This window comes from Pelmatolapia mariae, linkage group LG5, assembly GCF_036321145.2.
Source record: "Pelmatolapia mariae isolate MD_Pm_ZW linkage group LG5, Pm_UMD_F_2, whole genome shotgun sequence".
Taxonomy (NCBI): Eukaryota; Metazoa; Chordata; class Actinopteri; order Cichliformes; family Cichlidae; genus Pelmatolapia; species Pelmatolapia mariae.
In genome coordinates this window covers 23,622,003-23,647,676 of record NC_086231.1, presented here as the reverse complement: position 1 = coordinate 23,647,676, position 25,674 = coordinate 23,622,003, and the positions used below count along the sequence as shown (strand labels likewise).

Genomic DNA, 25,674 nt, shown 5'->3' with positions numbered 1-25,674 from the left:
AGTACCAGTTTGTGAAGCACCTCACTCATTATCATCTCTTGTGTCTAAAATGGTGATTCTTGTATTTGCCACAATTTCATAACTGTGCTGATGCATGCTCACCATCTAAATACCGACCTGTTTAGACACCGTACATCTGCATCATTTCTTCTTGTGTGTATCAGAGCTTAAGCAGCCTTTGAGGATCAAACTGTGTGGTTTTGTTTTGCATGTGGAAACTGAGTCACATGGCCTGTGGAATGTAACTGCTTGGCCTTGCAGTGTTCAAGTACAGCCAGAGCCTGCACAGAGGTGAATGGATGTTAGGGCTCTCAGTTTTTCACAGCTGAATTCAACCTGCTGGTTCGAGAAGAGGGGCGTGTATAATGCCAGACCCTTGTCTTTACAGTAGGAAATCTTTAAGCAGTACTCCTTAGCAGAGGTATCGCATGCTGCAGCAGCTGTTTTCTTAGCAGATGGATAGAGTGAAGCAGGCTCAGCCCCAAAATGACTTGGTGTGTATAATAATGTGAGAACTTTCCAAGAACGGTCTGTTCTGTCATCTAGAGAGTGATTTGGATGATTGAACTATTTGGTTTAATGGAGTTGCATATTAGTTTTAGCCAGAAATGTTCCCAGAGGAAGTCCAGTGAGAGGAATACTAATATTCTCCCAAACATTTACAGACAACTTTCTTTTTGCTGCAACAGCAAGATAATATGAAATCCCTTAGGAGAGCGTGTTTGTATATTAAGCTCTGAAGGCCACACCCTCTCTCTTATTTTCAAAGTCGACTCAAAATCCAAAGCTCTCATTCGCTTTATGCCTTTTTTTTGGCAAATGGCAAGAGTTTATAATAAAACTGGGTTTTTATAGAAGTCTCTGTGTTTGACTTTAAAGGATTCATGCTAAGACAAATCTGGCATCTCTTAGATCATTTTCTGATTGCACAAATTATTTTCTAATTACTCATAAATAAACAGTGTTATTGAAACAAAGTAATGTTTATAGAAATATGAAAGAAGGATTTTGGTCATAAACGCTGAACTCTCTGTGCTAAGTGTCTTCCTTTAGGGCTTTAACAGTAAAGCGTGCAGTGGCAGTCTACCCTATAGGATAAAGTCCCAGCAGCTGTTCATCAGCTGGATCCTAAATGCACACAAAAAAAATCTTGTTATATTATTGATAAACTCAGTCTTTTATTGCTAGTTATTACAAATTCTGCAAGGTCACGATAAAAGTGAAATAAAACACACTGAGCACCATCAGTGAGTGTGGGTCCCAAAAGCACCCGATGAAGCATTTCATGATCTCAAAATGTATATGAAATCATGAAATGACATGTTTTGGCTGCTGTCACACAGTAATTTCCCAAAATTGAGGTCAGATCTGGTTTATGTTATCCTATGAATCATAGTGCATAATACATTAATAGAAAAAGCGGTTCCCAAGTATGACGTTAAATAAAGGATCCTCCTGCGCAGTTAAGACTTCCAAATCAAAGATCACGTTGCACTCAATCAAACATAGTCAGACTTCAACTCACAGTGTTCACTCCCATTCTGAATCAGTAAGTCATGTGTTAGCGATATTTTCCTTTAAATGTGACTAAAATATTTTGTTTGTGTCGCTTCTTTGAATATTTGAGCATTACTCTAAAATACGGTGTATCTTTGGAGACTTCGATACCAGAAATTTGCCAATTGGGCCATGGTAGAAGGAGAAGCGGGGTTATATAGAAGTCTTGATTAATTTATTAACTCTGTTAATATCTACAAAATGTTTATCGTCTGCCTTGACAAGTGGCTACAGCGTGGACATGCAGTGTCCTCGTATAATCGAGCATAGAAAAAAGTGCATGTATGAATGTGTGAATGAGGTATGCGGTGTAAAGGGCTTTGACTGCTCATGTGGAGTAGAAAAGCACTATATAAGAATCATTCCATTTACTGTGTACAGTTTAAGCACACACACACACACACACACACACACACACACACACACACACACACACACACACACACACACACACACACACAGTATAGATGGTAGTGGTTGATCTGCTGAATTGGAGGTTTCAAAATGATTCTCCACAAAACCAGTGGGTGATGCCAGGGTGGCTATACAGTACTTACACCGTGACGCATGGGTCTGATCAGGTGTAATTCACAGCTGAGGGTGTTTAAATTCCTCAGCTAAACCAGTGACAGCTTTCATAAAAACAAGCAGCACTGTTTCATAGCTGCGGTTCAAGCATCTTATTCAGTCTTATCCCTGCTTTTTCACTTAGTTTTTTGTTTTATGTGAATTTTTTTCGGTGCTCTATAATTGATCGCAGCACTTTTTGAGAGAAACAGAAGTACCCAGCGAATAATTAAATGTCAGTGTCTATCATATACTGCGTATTTTAATGCCGCTTTATTTCCTCTAAAGCACTAAAACTCTACTTTCTAGTAAGAGCTTTTCATTCCTACACGTGCAGTTTACATTGTAAACTGTGGAGGATTACTAAGAATTGCCTGTCTTATGAGACAGAGACAGATGGAAGCAGGTTTCTCATATTCTGACTAATGAGCGTTTCTAAGCAGGCTGAAATGACAGCTAATCAAGCTGCTGTTAGTGTCGCTTATGTCTTTCTAGCTGGCGTGCGTTAAAGCAACAACACTGTGAAAGCTGATCCTTACATTGTGCATTGGTAGCCTTCACACTGACTAACATTATGCACACTGTCTCAACATGCTAAGAAATCTAAAGCTTGACACAGCTGTCATTGCTTGGACGCTTGCTCTGCTTGAACTTGTGGGCTGGCATGAACATGCTTAACATCTGCATTTGACACCAATTTTGAATCACAGATTGATTCTTTTAGATTAAAAAAGTGTTTTTGAAGTGTAATTGTGATACCGGTGCTAGAGCAGTATGCATGTTTGCACATGGCCTTACTGTGTTGGGTACGTTGCACGTGTTTCACATATGAGGCTGCGTAGGTTAAACGAGGAATGTCTGATACACTTCCCATAAGCGTTCAAACTCTGCTCACACATAACACACGTATATCATATTCAACCTGGACCCTAAACCTCACATTTAACACCTTTACCCACTCAGACAAAGCAACCTCAACCCCCATTCCACCTACTGTCTCCCGTAATGTTTAGTCAAGACGATAATGAAAGTATCGTTTAGGTAAATAAACAGGAAAACCGCAATTGCTAAGTTTAATCTGAGTTGTACTGCATTACTAGTTGCCCAAACATGGGTCTCAGACAGGCGTAGGGATTGTGAGAAAACCTCAGGACCCCGAGTTATAAACAATACCTTTCAGTAATATGACAACTCTGAGGACTCTGATCAGTATAAATGCGATAAATCCATTAGATCACTCATTTTTCTGAAGCATCTTAAAAACAAAATAAATAAATAAATAAAATACGCTGAGACTAAAATTCAAATTTGGCATTTTTTTGAGCAATGTGCTATTACTCATTTCTTTGGCTGAAGCTTCCAGAACACTAACAGAAACTTTATGAGGATTATGCATTCCCCTCCATTTTGCTGAGGCTCATTACTGTAAGCTTATGGCCATTCCTATTTGTGAAAGTGTCTCAGTAAAAAGTAATTGCTGCCATAAGTAACAGAAGAAATTCTTACTGCGCTACATGTAATAGAAGGGACCCTTTAAGGAAGGACAAGACAGCACAATCAGCATCTGTGTGCAGTTTTATGTGTGTGTGTCTGTGTGTAATGAGAGGGCTGGAGGTCTTAGTCCTGCTTGTAAACAGGCCTGTAAATGTAACTAACTGCTTCCTCAGTCATCTCGCCAAAACCACAAGACCCATGCAAGTCTGCACTGGATTCCAAGCTAATATCTGTGCCTAGCAACAGACTCTTCACACAGCTGGGCGGTTCCCATCAGCTTTATATATAATTACTCTATTAGTCACTATGGGGGGCTGGCACATGAGCACATTCATGATTTTTCCTTAACCGTTTAACACAGATTTAAGGAAAAGTGGCTTTATGGGGGAATTGTGGGCAGTGACACAATTACCCAATTCACTATCCTGCAAGTACTTCACACACAACCTGCAGCGCAGCTATGGACACACAAGTCAGCCAGTCTTTTACCTAGAAGATAAATAAAGACAGAGATGCTGATATTTTGGTAACAAGTCGGTTAATTCATTGCCACCAATCTCTGGCTTTTTACGATTAAATATGGGGTTAGTTTACTTCTCCAAAGCATCCCCTCACTGTTAAGACAAGACAAACAGGGAAGAGCTGTGAAACAAGTAGAAGAACATATGACAGAATTTGTAACTTACCCCAAGATCTTTCAGATGAACTGGAAAGTCATTCATAAGCCAGAACTAATGGCCCAGTGAGTATTTAACCTTACTGATGTGCTGCTTTCTGAATGGGCCAAAGCCCTTAAGCTGTTTGCACCGTGGCATGGCACTATAACTTAGTCAGCTATGTTAAACTGGCATTTAAATAACCCATAGCTTCTCTTCTTTCCTCATTCTCTTGTAGATGTGGACACAGCCACAGGAGGAGGAGCTTTTAGCTAATTTTCATCAATTTGACAAAAAAAGTATAACTTCAACAGAGGTACCCATCAGAGCTGTTGTACTTTCTAATTAGTTTATACTTTTATTTCATGTTGTTTTTAATTCAGTTTAGTTTCAGATTCCAGAGTGGATTTTCTTCTTTTTCATTTTTATTGTTGGAAAATGTTTACTTTTAGTTTATTTTTTTTATTACTATCAGCATTAATTTTAGTCTTTTTATTTATTATTGTATGGAGGGCATATGCCAGAGGCAATATTTTTGAAACTCACTACAGGTATTACAATAAAAACACAGAACTTTTTTAAAAGCAGATGACTCTGTTTGCAAGAGACGTCCATGAAACCTTCATCAGTGAGGCATTTTTATTGATATGTTTAAGTACTTTAAGCGTTTTCTATTTTCAAAATTGAGATAAAATGGTATTTCATATCTATCTATCTAATCTTATTTTTAGTTTAGTTTCAGTTAACTATTATTGCATTGGCGTGCAATGAACTGTGGTCTGAGCTGTCAGCTATAACACAGCAAGTGTTTAAATATTATCTGAAGTAGCAAAACAACATCCTGCGCCAATGCATTGCCATTTCTACCCACAGCTTCACCACAACAACAAATAACAATTAGAGATAACATTAGTTTCCACATTGTTCACACACTAGCAAAAAGCCCCATTATCACACTTCCTGCACACTTGATGCAACACTGTCATTTATTTCAGTTTTTGACTGTGGAGTCCGATGACTCAAGTTCAATATTCACTCTCCTCGGCCAAATACAGGAGGGAGAAATGTGCGTTTTCGGTGCTAATTTCTCAACTATTTCCGGTGTTCAGTTGCCAGCTGTCTCTCTGTTGTTTGGCACTGAGAACGTGGTGTAATATAGGTTAGAGCCGGTGACAATGAACTAATACAGAAAAATCTGTGACTATAAAATCAACACAAACAATGTCATAAAACTCTGTAGCACTTTGAGAAATCTTGCTCCAAGGCTTCGGAGTCTGTTCCTACATTAACATATTTTTCTTAGCAGCTCAAAATCAAGAAGGAGAACAGATCAGGAAGCAGCTGGGAACCATCCAGAAATATTTGCGATGGTAAAACAGATCATTGACGGCAGTGAAATAAATCGGAGATTCGGATCTCCGAGTTTTTCCAACACCTGACGGGACAGTTTTGCGGGCAGGGGGATGTGATATGTGAAGCGTCCTGAGCTCTGCAGTTCTTTATGTTGCTGTTATGACACCACAGGGAACTTCATAGCAGATTGTTTTGACTGGTGGTTTCCAAGGCACAGTTTAGTTCAGAGGAGAGGAATGGTGAGAGCCTTAACGATTTCACCAGCCAGAGTTTTGTTCTGCTGTAAAGATAATATTCCTGACTATGAATAAAGTCTAAACTAACATGAGCTTTCAGTCTCTTTACAAAATTTAATACTTATTCTAACATGAAACCAAAAAAAAATTGAATACACAGAGCTGCTTTTGTATTTTTCCAGATCCATTTTGCAATCTTTCCACTTTGTTTAGGTCATCTTTTGAGCAAATCAGTGAGTCTGGAAGTAGAAAAGGGAAAAATTACACATTATTTTGCAATGAAGGACAATTACCACATCAGTGACTTGCAGTCAGTGCACCAACAACAGCACCTTCAGTCGCTGATTCTTCTCTCAGTGGTGCCTTTAGGGCGTTAACTCGTGCCATCTGGCTCCACAGTGAGCTCTTCTGTATCTGGCAATCTCACAAACCAACACCTGCATCTAAGAAGGTGCAGGTGTTGGTTTAGAGATACTATTAATGGCTCACTCTAACAAAATATGCACCATATTTTAAATGTGGTTCCCCTTAAATTGCAGTTTCTTCCAATAAATATGTGGCTTATTTATGATCATCATGCTTCATGGTTCGGAAAATGAGGAATACATTAGAGGTCTGGTTTAAGTGTGGGAGGGCGAGTGATTTACAGAAAAAATAAGCTAAAAAAAGTAAAGATTATTACCGCAGTTGCTCTCCATAGGTCATTAGTGCAACCATGTTATTACATCTGCCAAGGAGGTTGCAGTATGTACAATACCATTTTGTCAGGTTACAAGCAAGAAGCTTACGGGAGAGGTGGAGCGTGGGCAAAAGAGGAAGCCTTTAATTCCTGTTGTCAGTGCATTAGGCACTCTAATCACTCACAGTGATTGCATAAAAAAGATATTTAACAATACACTGATTTTCCACTCTTTATTATTAGCACATTAGCAAATTCGTCACAGCTAATCATAGCTGCCAGATATGAAGTTAGGTAATACCTCAGCAAGATCTCTATCAAAATCAGCTTTGATACACAGACTCAGAACCACATCTTAAAAATTCTTTATATCACCCACCACTTTTGCGGTATGAAGGAATATGTCAGAGAACAGTCGATTATTGGGTTCAGTGATGGTGTGCTCTCTCTGACTGCCTTTCAAGTTAAGACCTGTAGATACAGGGAACTGTATTATTCATATTATAATTATAATGCTTTATTTCCAAAGGTGAATCTAAGGTTATCTTATCACAGAGCCACCATGTTTACACAGGGAGGAGATTGGGCTAGATGGATGGGTCAAGTATGGCCATAGCAAGTCCTATATGTTTAAACCCAACTTTTGTGACAACAAAAAGAGGTAAAAAGATCAATATATTTTCTGCTGATTGTAGAACTGCTGACATCTTTAAAGTTTCACAGAAGGTAAGATTATTTGACCTCCTCCTATGTTAACAGTATATATGTGGAAATAACGCTTTCATTTTTTATAACAGAAAGATGAGAGGACTGATGTCACTATAAATATGTTGATGAACTACGAAGCAAAAACAAGGGAAACAAGTGGAAACTATTAGCACAGCTCTGAAAAGACTGTTACTCAAAATAAGGAGGTGATCAAGCATGTTTCTGAAAATGTCAAACTGTTACTTTAAGACAGCATGATGTGGTTTGTATTGTGTTTACAGTCCCTCAACAGCAACACAGAACCAGCAAGCTTTTTCCTTCACTTGGTCTCCTTCCACCATGACTTCATACGTAGCCAGCAGACTGCCGGCTCGTTGTCACTGGAACAAACTTGTACACTCTTTTATGGTTGATGCTCATCCCTCAAAGGAAGTCTGTGTGAGTGACTCCTGACTATGGTAAAAGTGGGTCCAGACATTGGACAAGTATGTTCAGACCATCAAAAACATGCAACGTTTGGAAGAAATTGCATCACTGGGAAAATATGGTAGTGGATTTAGTGAGAAAAAGACAAACCCAAGTATTGTTTTTAAAGTTCTGAGTATCTGTATTTAAGTATTATAAACTTTAATAATGATTAAACGTTCATTTTATTCACTTAAAGAAATCATGTCGTGTGCTGTTTTTGTTTTATGGTCAAATCTAGTTCAGGTTTTCAAATCTTTGCTTATGCTAAGCGAATCTTTCCCACTTACTTTACCGAATTAAATTGAATTTTCTTAAACTGATGATGCACCTATCTCAGAAATGATCTGTCTCACAATGATTGGAAAATGAGGGAAATTACGATTATGAGAGTTCAACCTGACTCTTATTAGAAAATACTTTTCCTTTATCTTAGATTATTAGTAATAGTTGTATTAATATTTGATACTACTCAGCAGTATATAATTCACTGGGGAAATACCAAAATCGCAATTATACATACATTCAGTGCTGATTTGAGTCGATGGCCTTGTGTTTATCTTTACAAATGTAACTCCCACACAGTTCTCAGTATTCATTGCAGTCGGTGACAGAACTAGAAAATGAAAGGTATTATTGCACCCACTTTGTCAGTGCAAATAGAACACCAGCTGCCTCGAGACACTAGTTTTACACCTATCGGCATCTTTACATCTTTTCTTTTGCCTCACTGAAATCTATGCCAGTCAAGGTTATTCACCACCACCAGCTCTGATCAGCTGATTAGACGCATAATAAACAGGGAAATGACAACAGAGTGCAGAAATGTTGCGCACAAGTGGCAGTCTAATTGCAATAAGTACTTCAGTGCATAACCAGAGGCCATTTCGAGGTATCGAGAAACAGCCCAAGGACTGTGGTCTTCACTGCATTTGTACTCTGTGTTTTCCTCATTAGGCTTTATTAGGTCTGACATCACTGTGGGGAGATTGAAAAGTTTAAATAGACAGTTTGCAGTTATTACATTGCTGACATGATGTAGCTGCATAAAAATTAAATCACAAATTTTATACATACTGGGGTTTTTTTTTTTTGCTTGTATATTTGAAAAAAAGACAGGTACGCATGCGATATATATGTATATTTTTGTTTTATTTTATTTATCATGGGAATCAGTTGTTGACTTGAGATTTAAAGAATCTAACAATAAAGAGGTTTACAAAGTCTTCAAAGCATGCTTCAGGTCATGTTCATTTTCCACCCAGTTCCACATGTAGACTGGTGTGGCTGTTAAACAGGGTGCAGCTAACTGAGTCAGATCCGCTCCTGGGAAAGCTACTGAATTTTGCCATTCATACATGCTTCCTTTGCCCAAGGGCAGCTCAGTTTAACCAGAGCACATCGTTCAGTAAACTCAAAAATGAGATGGGTTGTCACTGTTCCTATTCACTAATAACACACAGATGTTTAAAACCTGATGATGCAGAACTTGGAAAAGAGAGAAAGCCACGAGGCTGCAGTGGCGGTATAAGAAAGGGTTTGATCAGAACTTCTGTCATTACCAATAAATAACACTGGTTTAGGGTTAAGTTCAAGCTTTGCTATCTTTTGAAGCTCAGTTTTCCTCTAACCACCACCACCTGGCTGCGTATCTACATATTTGAACACATAATCAGACTCTTCTCTGGTTTTAAGCTTTAAAGCTGGGCTGTTAGAGTTCACATTATGGATATTGAAATGCTGAGTCATGGTTGGAGGTTTGATGGGTTGACAGTTACATAGAGCACCCCTGTGTTGGTTTTGTGTTCAAAAAGTGGAGTCAGACGTAAATGCGTTGAAGCACTCGCAGGCAGAACACCCAGTCAGGAGGCAGCTGATGGTAGGATATTTTGTTTCCATCCAATCGTAGAAACTTCATCTTGGAGTAAAACTGAGGTCCCACCTCTCTGCAGAAACTGGTCACATTGAACTCTGTGGTGAACAGACAGAAAGGTATTTTTATTTTCACAATCTCTATTCACCAGAGTCACAACCATGTGATTAATGCTGTCTCGCCAAGACATTATAGGTACCAAGCCGGTCTGGAGAGCTCTAGTTTCACATCATGTGCCATGTGTTTGTCACGTTCAGAGATCAAAGTTGAACTGTGCAATCTGCAGAAATCCGTCTTCTTCCCATAGAGTCTGCATTTACCATCTTACAGGTGCTGCAGTAAAGATGAAGACAGAGGAAACCACAACACCCTCTTCATATTTCTCTGAGCCATTTCAGTAGTAAAAAGTCTTTCAGGCCAGAGCGTGCGCTTTGGCAGCCAGAGACTGCAGTAGCAGTCAGGCTGCTTGCTAGACGATGAGGTGTATGTTATTGTGGAAGTATTTTGCTGTCTGTCTGTCTCGCTGGTACACAGCCCCACTGTCTGCTGCATCACACATTCAGAAATGAGAGCAAACTTGAACGCCTGAACCAAAACTGCGTGCCAGTTCTCTGCCGCTAAATGGTCATGTGAGTCAGGTTTTGGCTGAAAAGTCAAAAAAATCAAACTGATGGGGAGCAGACGGAGAGAGAGGAAAGCGGAGACTGAAGAGGGGAACAGCATGTGCTTCTGGCTCGTCTGGCACTCTTACCTTCGAATCCATCACAGATGTTGTCATACCACTCCCCTCACTTTTTTTTTTTCACTAGCTCCACTTTCCACACGTCTAACCAATTAATATCCCCTCGTCTATTCTTACCTCCACCCTCCTTTCACTCCTTTTCTTTCCTTGTCTCTCCTTCTGTCCCTCTTCTGCCTTCATACTTGCCTCACCATCCAAACCCAGCCCCTCCCATGTCTGCATACAGCAAGGAGAGCCGCCCATTTTTAAATGGGATGGGCTGTGAAAGCTTTCCACATTTCTTCTCTATTACAGCAGGGCTTTGTCTTGTTGAATGGTAACATGTATGAAATATTAGGAGACGTGAAGTCAGTAACACCTCTACAATGTAAAAGGTGACATCTGTCTGTGCATGCTTTGCTGAACGTATAGTCCTCACCTTGTATTTTATTGGCCTCCAGGTAGAGGTACTGGAGGGTGGTGGGGACTGTGGGAATAGCAGTGAGTTTGTTATATGAAAGGTCCAGCTCCACCAAGCTGGAGTGGTTAAAGACCTGCGAGTGGACCCCATGGTTCTGCAAGCCACAGTGACTTAGGCGTAGATACTTAAGGTTGAGAAATCCCTCAAAACTGTCCTCATCCAGTCCAGTGAGAGAGTTGTTTGACAGATAGAGCTGCTCAACGGAGGAAGGTAAGTGCCTGGGAATGGTTGAAAATGAATTCCCGCTGAGGTCCAACAGGTTCAGACTGACCAGACCTACATGACACAAGTGAGGTACACACACAAACATACAAAACTTAACACTGGTGCTAAAATAGTTTTTTAGGACAAAACATTTCCTAGTGAGATGAACAAACATGTAAAAATATTCTTATCTTTCCTGGCAGTGTTTAGGTACAATACAATTTTTTTAAATTACTGAGTTGTTTTTCTGTTTGTTTTTTTTGTCAGCAGTAGCAGGCTGAGCTCTCTCTTATTTTCCAGCCATACGTGTTTAAAGTAAATTGTGCATGAACAAACAAAAGGAAATGACACATTACGCTACCTCTGAGGTCTCCCTCTGTGATGGTATTCAGTCTGTTTCCCTGCAGCAGCAGCAGTGTCAGGCTATGCAAGTTCTGGAAAGCTTCTGGGCTGATGCTGCTGATTTGGTTGTAGGCCAGTCGCAGCTGTTTGAGTCCAGCTGGTAAAGCACTGGGCACTGAACTCAGGTGGTTGTGGTTAGCAAAGAAGTACCACAGCTGGGTCTGGCTCTGCAAAGAGTCCTGCTTCAGCTTGTCGCTCTCCAGTTGGTTGTTGTCCAGAATGAGCCATCGAAGCCCAGTAACGTTGGCCAGCACAGAGGAGGACAGGGTTGAGATGTTGTTGCCCTGATAAGAATACAATTCACTACCTGAGGAATTTTGTCATTTAATACTGATGAAAAGCATATAGAATATATTGTAGTGGAAACTGAGGCGAAACCTCAGTTGGTTTCCAGTAGACCACTTTAAGATAACACATGCTCACTGTCCATGTCAGTGTTTGTCCTACCTGTAGAAACAGGTATTGTGTTCTGTCGGGCAGGCTGTCAGGGATGTGTGCCAAGGCTCTCTGGTCACAGTAGAGCGCTGTGGGCCACTGGATGGGGCAGTCACACTCTTCAGGGCAGGGCTGCGGATTATTAGCCCGGAACCAGGCTGGATCCATTCGCCCCTGCAGACTCAGCACACTGGGCTCACCTAGCAGGCGGTTAATCCACAGAGGAATGCCTCCATAGTCCATATCAGCTACAAATGTGGCTGAAGCAGACTGAAAACCACTCAGCAGAAACAGGAGGCCAGAGCACAAAAGAGCCATGGACATGGCTGGGGGGGATATGTTATGCTGTAAATGAAACATTAAGAAAAACAAGTAGTTTTACAAGTCATGATCTGTACGACTACTTAACTTAGAAAGGAACAATATGTCCATAAGCCAAACCTGTAAGTGTAATTTTGAATGGTCTGCCAGGCATAAGAGCTCCATCATAGATTCTAGGAGGAGGAGCTTCAACTATATAAGCTCCGAAGCTCTTTTTTTTTCACAATCATGTGAAAAAGAAAGTTTTCAAAGGACTCTATGCAGTAATCTGAAAAACTGAGCACACTCCATGAATCAGTAGCATTTTCTGTATGACCTCATGAGTCTCTCACAGTGTTGTGGAGGAAATTTGGCCCATTCTTCTTTACAGTGTTGCTTCAGTTCACTAAGTTTTGCATGCATTAATTTATGCGGAGCTCTTGTGAGGTCCTGCCGCAGCATTTCAAGCTGAGGTCTGGACTTTTACTGTACCATTGCAACACTTTGGTTCTTTTCTATTTTGGGTGTTCTGTGTAGATTTGCTGGTGTGCTTTGGATCATCGTCCTGTTAAATGACCCAATTTGGGCCAGGCCTTAGCTGTCGGACAGATGGTCTCATGTTTGCTAGGTGCCCAATCCCTGTGGTTGCAAAACAAGTCCAAATCATAAACCCTTCATGAGGTGTTTGTGCTGATATGTTGTGTCTGGTTTTTAGCTGAATGCAGTGGTGGACTTTATGGCTAAACATCTCCACGTTGGTCCTGTCTGTCAAAATGACATTGTTGCATAAATCCCTTCCAAAGAAACCATACTTGTTCAGTGTTTTTCTAATTGTGCAGTCATGAACTTTAACATTTCACATACTAAGTCTGACATGTAGCTCTTGAGATTTTTGGAAGTTCTCCAACTATTGCAAGGTCAAATCGGGATGTGATGTGAACATTACTTCCTAAACTGCACTGTTTTTATGAAGAGCCTCAAGGAGCCACTGGTGTGACAGTTCATGTTTAATCTTGTTCTATCTGTCTCTCTTAAATTCACCAAATTAATAGAAGTGTGTGAGTGTAAACTTCCTGAGTGTTTCTTTAAAAAGACTTGGACATGGAATGAATGAAATACCAATACTTGTTCACGTACTTAAGAATTTAGGTATCTGTGTTTTACTTGAGTATTTGTTTTTCTGACACCTTTTTACTTTCATTTTGTTTACATTGTAACAGAAATATCTCTACTGTTGGTATCCTTCACAGGTGCTTATTGCATATGAAGAAATGGGGAAAAAAAAACCCAAAACAAACAAAAAAAACCAACAACATAATTTATGCATCTTTTACAGCACTGTATTCGGGGGATAATGTGGGTCGGAATGATCTAGACAGCATATCTGGTGTTGATATTTATATGCTGTGACCACAGTACCTCAGTATCATGATCCTCACTTAAGATCAAGGAGCATAAATGGAGTAACATGGCAGTTATTTTGAAACGTAATTTTTCTACCAACTCAACAAACAGCAAATTTGATCTATATTTTGTGTTATTTAAAGGTTGCATGAAGATACTGGGCAGTTTAGTGCAGGCTACACTGGTTAGTGATGCATTGTGTTGGACTGGTGCAGAGCAGCCGTGGTGCTCATGGTCAGTGTTAGGGTATAACAAGGGTAGTAAACAGTAAATTAAACTGATGAAATTAACTCACTAATTTTCACCTTTACATCAGTTTTGTAGCATCTAGGGTTGGAAATCAGCCACAATAGTTTGTGAAACATCTGCTGATATCTTGATGAACTCGGTTGTGTAAATCCACAAAAAGTAGCAGCAACACTAAGCTAATCACAGCCTTCACACAAAGAAATTCTACTGGAGATCACAACAGGAATTATTGTGATTAGTTTCTAAATGATTGTTTTCTCAGGTTGCACCACTGCAACTTAGCTAAGGGTTCCCACACCTACTGAAGCCCACTTTAACTCTTGACTTTACTCATTTTTCTGTTTACACATGAAGGCAAAGTCAGCAATCTACAATGAAGGCAAGAGCAAACAGAGCTAGTGTTTAAGCACATTCATTAGAATTAAAAGTTAGGTTGAAATAAAGTTTGAATTCCTATTTAATAATATCATTTTATTATTATCCTTATACAGCATGAGCTTCAGTTTCCTTCGCAAAAAATAGCTGGCAGAAATATCCTCAACCTCAGCTACTTTTATGTACCTTAATTACATTTCAAAGCCAGTACTTTTTCACTTTTACTTGAGTAAAGAAGCTCAATCAGTGCTTCTGCTGGAGTAAAAGTATTTTTTAATGCATGCATCTGTACTTGTACTCAAGTGAAGCATGTGCTTCACTTCCATCTCTGATTACTAAACTGTTCAATGTGAAAATGAATTACTTTTATCCAACTGAAGCTTCAAAAGTTAAACATAAATCTCTGTGTGAAATCGTCTGTGTGAATATTTCTCTTGCAGGATGAAATAAAGTAAAATAGAATAAAATGAATGAAAAAGTATACGACACAGTTTTCAGTCGTCGCGTGTGCAGATTGTTGCTTTTGCTTGCACATTTCTTCGAATTCAAACTGATTGAATCTGAGACAGAAGAATAAATTTTCCTACCTTCACATAAAGTGCACAAGAGGACAAACACACACACACACACACATATGCAGACACACCTACACATGCATGCGCAATTACACATCAAGTTACCGTATAAGATAGCAATTTGTAAGAAATGTTTGCAACATCAGGAAGTTTGACTTGATCTGCATGGTTGCAATGTTGCATTTGCATTCCACCCTTAGAGTACTGTCTTACAGTGCAGCATTGCCAAGAGATTTACTGTAACTAAACAAACACACACTCTGATTTTCATCATTTCCAGTTTTGCCTTCAATGCAGAAAGAGGAAATGGGGGTAAACTAGAAGCTAACCACAAACTTACCTGTTTGTTTAGGAGATACAAACGGAGACGGGTTGTCCTAAATCCCCAGTGATGAAACCCTTGGGATCTTTGAATGAGTGTGTGTTGGGATGTGTGCATGTGTATATGTTTTCAGGCTACCGGCGACGTATGCCCCTTCTGACACATTCCTCTGCTTCAAATGCTACCAGACCTCCTTCATAAACTTCCCTCACTCACTTCTTCCATTCCTCTTGTATTAGCCCGCAGTAACAGCGGTACATTTGGTGGAAACGTGTTTGCCTGCAGAGACGCACAAAAAGATCTGAGAAGGTACGCTAAAGAAGCACAAGGAGGGGGGAAATGAGAGGAAACTGGATTTGAATTGATCAGCATGCAAATTGTATATGTTATTGTTCCTCGAAAGAGTGTGTTTGTGTGTGTGTGTGTGTGTGTGCGCGTGCGTGTGTGTGGTGGTGGTGGTGGGGGTACAGTATGTGATCTGTCTAGAGGCAATTAAGCTACAAAGTACCTGGGGAGCCAAAGAGACCATTCTCTGTGTATGTGCCTATGCGTGTGTGTGTGTGTGTAAATGTGTGTGTTTGAAGGAAAGAGCTTCTTGAAAACAGCTGACCAAAAGAGAAGAAAACGATCCCACATTCCTTTCCTGCAAAATATTACTGCTGTGCTGCGAGAGAAGAGGCAGTGGGGAAGAAGCAGGCAAAATGATCTCCTGATCACATCATGTAAAGAGCTCCCTCTAGGATAAACCACGGAGAATCACAATCCTTCATGTGGGCTTCAAAATGTATTAGAGGGGATGGATCATTTCACTTTAACCATGGAGAATTACAAGAACATGTTCTTTAACCAAAAACACCACATCCAAACTTTATTTTGACTGTGTTGACAAGTGTAACAGATTTTAAGTGTTCATTCCGGTCACACCATTGTAAGCTTTTATTAAGTATAAATTACAATTTGCGACAAGACCAGTGGAAATGAGGCTAGGTAGGAATACGACCGTCCACGTTCACTCTGCATTCAGCAGAAACTATCTATGATTGGAAGTGTTTGCCATGCAGCTGCTCTGAAAAGACCAGAGCCGCACAAGCACGATCAGTTTTGCCTCCTTACGACTTCCGCTCAAGATGAAGGATTACATTCTGACACACCTCAGAGGAGAAACCCTGCTGAAAATGGTACATGAGGAGGTGATTTTGAATGTGATATTATAAAACCCTGGGTTCTAAGTTTTCTGCAGTTAATGTTTTGATCGCATTTTGTGGATTACCAATGTTCACCTACCTATATTCACCTTTATTCTTTATTGCCTTTAATTTGTTTTTATATTTAGCTAGTCATTAGTGTTTCACTATTTGTCCCTGTTAATGTTGATATTTATTTACTATTGAGTGATGGCTTTAATTTTATTCACCGTGTTTTAAAGTTTAAAAATCTTGTTTGCGGCTCTTTATGAACTCAGTATATTCCTCGGATTTCTGTTCTTGTCATTGTTTGTGACATCAGCATTTGTCCTTTGTCTTTCCATATTCCCCTATATGGTCCTTCTGTTTTCCTGTGTCGAAGCAGTCTTGTCTCCCAGTTCAGCTATGTCTCCCTTGCTGTTTCATTTTTTCATTTCCTCTGTGTCTTTGTGTTTGAGTTTGTATTCTATCTCTTGTTTCAGTTTGTATGCTTCTCCAGCGTCCCCCATGCCTTCTTGTCAAGTCTTTGAATCTGTGAATCTGTGTTTATTTATTTCCTGTTTTATTTTGTTAGTCTCTCGTCTCTTGTGCCATGTGTGTAGTTTTGCTTCCCTTGTCTTGCTTCCCCAATGAGTTCCAGCTGTGTTCCCTGGTGTTTTCCATCTTCCTAATTACCTGGTGTGTATTTATTGTCTGAGTCTTGTCTGTTTGTTGCTGTGTCTTCTCCACATGGTACTGTGTTTCCTTGCACCGTGCTCCCTGTGTTTTTCTCCTAGAGTTGTTGAGTCCTAAGTTGAGTTCAAAGTCTTATCTTCTAAGTCCTGCACTGGGGTCCACTTCCTGCCTTACACACTGCCAAACTGTGACAATAACACTGTGCAAAGAGCACACCCCCCCCCCCCCCCCCCCCAAATAAAAACACAAGTTCAGCATATTTTTTTAATCTCCTTTCTTTTAGAATAGTACAATTCCTGCGAGTATTTTTAAGCACTGACAATGGATTTAATAAGATTAAATAGTAAGTGTTCACCTTGTTTAATGAAGTGTTCTTAAACTAGATACAAATAATGTCACACATTATTCATCATAATCCTAGAGTATTATTATTATTATTATTGTTACTATCACTATTATTCAGACTGTATCACATTTTTTTTATGATGTGATGCAATGAGACAGTCAGATCAACAGTTGTCTGTTGTTTACAGTAGGATCATTACACGATTATTTATGAAACCACTGACAAAAGGTATAATGTCATCGTAGAAGTGTGAATCACTGGGAGTTTCTTGTTTAATTTCCTCATTAATGAGTCATCGTCTTTTGTCCCTGCCAGCTACCGTCCTGTTTGTGAGTAAATGTACGTTACCATGTCTGCGTAAGTCTCAAGGGGACTGAATGTACAATACAACACTGTGACTGATGTTTTTTGAACGTTTTCACTTTGTTCATTCTAAACTCATAATGTTTTTTAACCTAGTTTGTGCCATTTTTTAACACTGTCTGCTTAACATGTTTATTTTAAAAGTGTTATCAGCTGACCAGAGCATAGTTTGAGCTGGAAGTTGTGATTCTGCTTTCCTCTTTCTCACCTTTCTCTTGGATTGTCTTCAACAGCTTCCTGAACACATCCTTAAATTCCCTATCACTTACACTAGAGGGCTCTCTTTCCTCACATATCAAAAGCACACATACCGCATTCATTCCACTAAATCAAATATAGGCCCATTTGAAAGATGTGATTTATTAGCAATGTGAAAAAAAATAACCAACTAAAAGACTTCAGATGAATTATGATGTGGCAAAAGACTCCTGGTTGTTCTTATAAGACATATAACTTTCTTTTGGAGCCTTATTCTTTCTTTTAGTGTTACAATTTCCCCCAGGTTTATGGGCCAAAGCACAGTGTTGGACTCCAGATGTTGCAGCTGGAGTCCAAGATGCAGGCAGCTATGCTGAGTCACCAGGACACCGTTCAGTGCAGATTTAACGCCTCTGTTCTCAGCGTAACTCAAAAAGATTTAACACTGGTTGAAAAACAAATTATGCCAAGCTGTTAAGAAGTTAAATGCTTTTTGTTTGTTCTTTTTTTCTTTTTTCTATTTTTGCTCAGGCCCGTAATTATAACATACTTCCTTAAAGAGCTGTGCGTTTTATCCACATGAGAAAAGGCTGAGAATCCCGACATGGTGTAAATTTAAACATCTGTTTGTGATTTATGGTTTATGTGGAAGTGTGTGTGCACGCATGTATCTATATGTGTGTATGTGTGTGTATACATCTGCTTTCTATTGCATGGTTTTGCTGCCCCTGTGCCCTAGGGTGCCATGGTTCAAGTTACCTTAAGGAGTCCCTTTGTCCAAGTAGACCATAACACCTTGAAATTGAGAGTATTTTTATTAAGTGTGCATCTCCTTCAGTGATTATTTTATGCAGCATTTAGAACTGTGTGGAGGACAAGTTAGAAGCAGCTATATTTGGAGTGGAGTGCAGGGAGTGAGGAGATCAGGGATGCTTGAGAAGAGCTATTGATGCTGCTCGTGTGAGTGTGTGTGTCATTAGGGATGAGGTAAAGCATGTAAAGGTTAAGGTTAAGGTTAGTGTCCAGGAAATGAGAAACACAGAGATGTGCAAACTATGCAGTTTAAGAAAAAAATGCATCACAAGTAGCAGTGAATTCTGTAGTGAATCTCTTATCGTCTCTATTGTTTTATTATCTTCTTCCATACTTTCTTTTTCAGCAGCAAGTAATACACAACCCTAACATCACGTCTTACTATTCAGGTAAACACAGGATTTTGTTTTAATTAGTGCAAATTTATGAGGGCCGCATGAATCTCTACCTCAGCCAGCAGAGAGAACATCTGACTGCCATACATATGTAACGGAGCACTTTGGCTCATTTTAAGCAACGCGCTGCAAACAAAGTGCGTTTTTCCTGTTTGACTTCATGCTGGAGATAAAAGAAGTTAGTGTGTTGTCCGTGTGTATTTTTGTAGTTACTTCTGCCTGGCGTTTGGCTTGTCTGATCTCTCTTTGTCAGTGTTTTGGTTTCTTGGTATTTCTTTGGTTTTTTGCACAAGAAGAAATTAGCAGGCATTCCTGTGAAGAGTTCACAGTCTGCGCTAGAAGGGTTAGGTTCTAGCTCAGTGCCGCTCATGACCCAGTTTGAGGACGGGGGGGACATGGGTGGGGGTTGGACATGTTTGCGGCTCCTCAAAGTCCAGATTACCCTTTTACTTTGAAGACCTTGAGTCATTTCCCTCACTTTCAAGGGTAGCTGCTGGTAACCTTGAGAATGTGTCATACTGTGGGACAGAAAGGTTATCTTTGTCTCACGCATGCACACAAAAGTCACACAACTTTATCTGCCTAACAATCTCATAAAAGCAGATTTCAGTATTTCAAGAGTTATTAACCTTATAACCTCATGTTTAGGGTTTGACTGTTAATTATCAGTCTCTTGGTTCACTTCACAGGCGTTGAACACAACTCCTCAGATGTTTTAAGAGAAATATCTAAAATCAAATAAATAACTAAAACATTTTACAGGAACAAATATGACTGCTTAAACATTTTGCCAATGCTACATCTGTCTGTGGATGCCTGCAGACAAAAAAGAAAGAGGGAAGAAACTTTTGGCTTAGATGTAATGCAATTTGGACATCTGGTCACCCTTTTCTTCCCTTTTTTTGATGCATAAAGCTTTTTACTGTCAGATGTCAGACGCAATGACTACAGGAAGAACAGCCGACAGTCTCTGGATGAGTCTCCAAACGCTACGTAAATGGATTGCAAAATTAGCATTTTGGGAAATATGTTGACTTAAAAAGAGTCAGACTGAATGTGACATCATATATAGATTGTTCAAGAGTTGCTATGTTAGATGTGATACAAAACAAAGCTTATTCCTTGACTTGTTGCATTTGTGGAGGTTGCGCGCTCTCATGACAGCCTGCTTAGTCAATTTACGTCTGTCGTTACAACAAATCACTGGTTCCACTCATGAACACGAAGCCCAGATTATATGTTGCTAGAAAACATCTAAATGAGTCGGCATAGCTCTTCAAACAAATCTATGGACAGATGAGACTGAGATCATTACCAGAATGATGGAAGGAGAAAAATCTGAAGAAGGAAAGAATAGCTCATCACCCAAATCATACCACATTATGTGTCAAACATGGCGGAGGCAGCGTTATAACGTCGATATAACTACCAGTGGAACCGAGTCTCTAGTTTTTATTGCTGATGTGACTGCTAATATAAGCAGCAGAATAATTTTGAAGTATACAACGCTATACTCTCAACTCAGATTGAGTCAAATTCTGCAAAACTGATTGGACAGAGCTCCACAATGCAAATGGATAATGACCTGAAGCAAGCTGCAAGAAAAAAGTTCATGCAAATCATCTGAAAAACCCTTCAAAGTAAAACTGAAAGTTTGAACTTTAATTACACATTGACTGTGCGATCCAGTGTGGTGGTGTGCAGAGGCAAAACTACAGATATTTTGTCTTTCTCCCAACAAATTTTGGACCTAACTGTTTATATTTTCATGTGTTTCCAAAAAATCTTTCCCTGCATATAGTTAAAGCTCAGAGATTTTATCAGCATGCGTAAATATATTATTTTAGTGAAAAATTATAGATCTTCCAAGCTTACATCAAAGGAGAAGAGAAAAAGCGGGAGAAAGAAGAGATAAAAGTTCAGAATAACCAATGATTGAAAAGATGTGGAAAGGGCAGAAAATGAGTAGAAATGCTGGTTCTTATGGACGCTGAGTTGGAGAACATAGAGAGACAGGAAGAGGCCCACATTGAGACCAGACAGACAACATAAGGAGACTGTCACACATGGTTTCATTTAACCCTTTACAAGATGTAAGCTTGTTGTAGATGAGCGGAAAGAGTTGGGTCCACCCATGTAAAAACAAAATTAAACAAAACGTATATGTAGGTCGAAGGGCATCTAGGTTCTGTCTTAAGGTTATCATATTATGTTTAATAATGTTTAAACCAACGCCTTACACGTTACAACACAGGTAAAACACTTGTCAGCACATTGAAGCAACTACGAAAGAACAAAACAAGCACATGCAAGGTGTAACAAGGTTTTTACCGTGTACTATTACAACAAAACTGACCTGTGTTGTATTTCTTTCTCTGCATCGTTTCCCCACACAGATCACAATAAAACCTCCCGCAGGTGTGTGCTGATAAAGGTATGCTTGCTTTAAGTTATTCCACCTGTAATGATGACCTCCTAAAAAAAGCAGCAAGAAGAAAAAAACACAACCAATTATCCAACTTTTCATTATTCCAAGTTACACATTGAAGTTGGCTGGTGAGTGTCTCACCTGCTAACAGCACACCTGTGATTTTATGTTTGTAGCTGCAATAAACTACGATAACAAAACTTCCACTTTCTTTGCAGTGCTACAGCTAAAGTATATGTAGTATCAAGTTCTTATTCATTTTAGTCTTTCACAGGTATTTGCATTTGCACCATATGAAACAAAGTTGGATCACTTTATCATTGCCCCTTATGTATGACTTTTATTTTTCTACCCTTTAATGTGAAGAAAGAGAGGGGGTCACTTGAAATGAGGAAACGGAGGGATTGAATGTGCTGCTTGCAGATGGGAACAATCCCTGCATCTCACATCATTCACACTGGAGGGGGAAAAAAAGGCTTCAGAGTGGGCTGTGGGCCATTCCCGACCAAATGCAATGGGGTGCGGGCAATTGGACAAGGGGGTGGAAGTAATCAAAAGCACAAGAACAGACAGACGGGTGTGGAGGGGGCTGGCATGACGGAACAGAGAGCAGGGAGGGGAGAAAAGACTTTTCATACAGTGTGTGTCAGAGTACCCTACGGTCCTGAGCACACTCACTCAGAGAGAGAGCGGGGGACAAGAGGGCCAGTGCCTTTGATCGGGTAGGTGCGTGTGTTTGTTTGTGCATGCAAGTGTGTGAAATCTTTTTGTTTTCTTTTAAATTGAGATTTATACAAGGCTAAATGAGAAGTAAGGGTAGAATAATTTTGGAAAAGTAATCACTGAATGTTTTACCTTAATTTTTACCATAAACAACAGAGTGAATATTACAAAACTGGCATTCATGGAAGGCTTAAGAAAGCCAGGAAAGGCTTTTCTGAGCTTCCCTGTGGACTAAGACCACTAAGAATGTGACTGCCTGCAGGCAGCTATATTTCCAAATAAAGTCCATGCCTGCACTGCACCTTAAACCTAAGTAGGACAGAAGAATAACAGATTTTGTTAAAGTTGGCAGTTATACTTCTGAAAGATTTTTTTTGTTCTTTTAAATGTCTAATTTCACATGTTTGAGCATTTCAAAATGTTCTAAAACATCTGTAAGTTTATAAATCTCGAACATTTTGGTGATTTGTGAATAACTTTTTCTATTTTTTGGCCTTTTTAATACCACTGCATGTCCCTCTGTTCTATGTTACACTACAGTTAAGATCTGAGTGACTTCCTTCCATCATGCGTCTGGTGATCTTCTTTCTTTTGTCTGCCCTGATTCCCCTCGTTCTCTGCCATGGATGGAACTCCTGGACAAATTACTGGCAGAGCAACGGATACTTTTATGGCTCCCAGTATGCAGACAGAGCATACAGTGTGTCGGCGTGTCCTGACGAGTGTGACTGCCCCTCTTCCTTCCCCGTTGCTATGTACTGTGACGGGCGAGGCCTTACCGCCGTGCCACCGATTCCCTCCCATATCAAATACTTGTATCTTCAACACAATGCCATCACATCTTTGCCGGACTCGGCTCTAAGCAATGCAACCAATCTGGTGTGGCTTATGTTGCATTTCAACCAGCTGACATCTGAATCAATTGGCAAGAAGGTAAACACGTAGTCATAGGCACATCCAGACACACATGTGAGATCACTATAAATAGCAGTACAACGGCTGACAGGTGTCTAACAGCCCAGGTCGGTTTTCTTTTATTGCTGTGTGTTCTTAATCCTCAAGTTAATTTCCTGTGTTATCTTTTTTTAAGAAAAGAAGAAACCAAAAGGGGGGTGTGGGGGGGAACATGAATAAATATTGTGGTTAGTTTTCTGTCATCATATAATAAACTTGTTATAATTTGAAACATGTTTGGGTAAAGCAGTGTGATCAGCAGAGCAGATGCTCACACACCAGACAGCAGCTTGCTACATCAGAGCCACAGACCTTGTGGTCTACAACCCTCAGCATAAAGTCTCTTTCTCCAATGAAACACACTGAAAAACACATTCACACACAAGCAAAAGTGCACTGTAACCATCAGTTTGAATGCTAGTTGAAAATTAGCTGGTCGTTTGCAAACACATAAAAAGATGTAGTGTAATATCATTTCAATATCACAACCAACAATAACGCATCTGTGCTCTGAAAAGGCCCCTTTCATCATTTGTAAAACCACCACATAATTTACCATGATTTTTCTTTTTGGGTTTCATACCTGCTCATCTTGATCATTTTGCAGGCATTTCTGAAGCTGGGGGGACTTGAGCGTTTATATCTACAATACAATAATTTGACCAGCATTCCTTCAAACCTTCCCCTCTGCCTTAGAGACCTGAGAATGGATAACAACATGATTGAGAAGGTAAATCTTCTGACTTTTTAAAAGTTCAAAAATTTGCATTCACAGCCCCCCTGTTTTAGTCCGACATCAGGTGAGACATTACGCTATGCTTTACGGCTATTGCCACTTTTACCTAGGTGTCACCTGCAGACCTAGAGGGAATGGATAACCTCACTATCCTGTACCTTCATGATAATGCTCTCTCAGAGGTGGGCTCGTCACTGAAGGGGCTGAACTCCCTCACACTGCTTGACCTCAGTAGCAACAAGTTGACAAAGGTAATTGTTTATCTGTTTGTTTCTAAATGCATTATCAAGCAACCAAGGTAATCGCGTTCAGAGATGTTGTGTCACTGTCCCAGGTCCCAGCTCCGCTCCCTGCATACCTGCATCAGCTCTACCTGGAGTACAACGCCATCGACTCTATACCTGAGGGATTCCTGAGCCTCTTCTCTCAGCTACAGTATTTTAGGATGTCGCATAACCTGCTAACAAATAAAGGCATCCCCGCTAACACGTTTAACGTGTCTGGGCTGGTGGAGCTGGACCTGAGCTTCAACAAACTGGAGAGAATTCCTTCAGTTAGCACCACGCTGCAATATCTTTATCTGCAAGCCAATGAGATCAAAGGTGAGAGTTGCTTTGAAGAAACCGTTTTTTTAATCGTCATGTTCTACATTACGATACAGTTTTCTACCTTTAAGACAGTTTTGTTGATTTCACAATAAGAAATTTCATGATCGTGTATGTACTGCCACTTCATGCACACTTAGATTAAACGTGAACAAAAAGTTGTTTGCTGGATTTTGAGAAATGAGATGTTGGACATATCTTTTCCTGAGGTGATTTATACAGTTATACTGCCATCCTACAGTTTTGCATGAAAGTAAACTCATCGCTGTCTCCACTCTTTCCCTTGCTTGTAGAGTTTACTATGGGTAGCTTCTGCAGTGTCGTGGACGTAACGAATTTCTCCAGACTCTTAGTGGTGCGACTGGATGGAAATGAGCTCAGTCTTGTGGACATCCCCACCGACGTGAGCCATTGTCTGCGCCAGGTTCTCGACCTTGAGATCTAAGCATGTGTACAACGCAGTCTGTGGCTCAGTTCACCACATGCACCTACAGCAGGACTATTTTTTGAAAACAGATTACAGCAGATATAAGTTGATATCTACAGCAGGTAGTGAGTTAGTTAGTAGTGATTGCAGAGAGCATCACTGTGAGCAAGCTTTACTAGAAATTCTTCCAGTTAAGAAAGAAAGAAAGAAAGAAAGAAAGAAAGAAAGAAAGAAAGAAAGAAAGAAAGAAAGCCTGGTTTTTCTTGTGTTTTGAAATTTCAAATTTACAAGGATAAAACACCATAAATGAACCTTTAATCACAAAAAAACAACAGAACCTGAATGAAATTCAGGAATGGTTCTCTGACCTTCATCCTATTTACAGAATACTGTGCTGTAATGGTTCTTCCTGTCTTAATGCATGCTCAATCATCCAGGTAGGGAAATCTCAAAAAGTTGATTTTGTTCATGTGGACGTAGCATTTTCAGTGGGAGAAACATTTTGTCACTTATTAAAGTGACGTCTTCAGTCTCAGCCAACTGCAGGTTTCCCCAACCTTATAAACAGGTTGGTGACACTAAGTCAGGATGAATAGAATCAACTTTTCAGGACTTCCTCCATGTGTTTTATTGCTTTATAATAAGGTGATGAATAACGGTTTGTATAATGTGAAATGTATAATTTCAAATATAGATCATATGTAGAATACTAAAACACTATCATGGTGTCTACTGCATGAGAATATGTTATTGCACTTGGTTACATTAGTT

General features: G+C 39.8%; 2 protein-coding genes across 2 annotated transcripts; one reads left to right on the top strand and one right to left on the bottom strand.

Moving 5' to 3' along the window:
• Window positions 1-8,886: 8,886 nt before the first annotated feature.
• On the bottom strand, window positions 8,887-12,155 carry zgc:113307 (uncharacterized protein LOC553753 homolog). Its single transcript, XM_063474994.1, has 4 exons — window positions 11,844-12,155; window positions 11,356-11,680; window positions 10,749-11,066; window positions 8,887-9,686 (listed from the first exon to the last, which is right to left on the bottom strand). The coding sequence occupies exons 1-4, from the start codon at window positions 12,153-12,155 to the stop codon at window positions 9,535-9,537; spliced, it is 1,107 nt and encodes a 368-aa protein (XP_063331064.1). The 3' UTR covers window positions 8,887-9,534.
• A 9,968-nt stretch (window positions 12,156-22,123) lies between these two features.
• On the top strand, window positions 22,124-25,081 carry fmoda (fibromodulin a). Its single transcript, XM_063473102.1, has 6 exons — window positions 22,124-22,180; window positions 22,722-23,114; window positions 23,743-23,865; window positions 23,982-24,122; window positions 24,206-24,473; window positions 24,770-25,081. Exons 2-6 carry the CDS (start codon window positions 22,749-22,751, stop codon window positions 24,919-24,921), a joined length of 1,050 nt encoding a protein of 349 aa, XP_063329172.1. The 5' UTR covers window positions 22,124-22,180; window positions 22,722-22,748; the 3' UTR covers window positions 24,922-25,081.
• The last annotated feature ends 593 nt before the right edge of the window (window positions 25,082-25,674 follow it).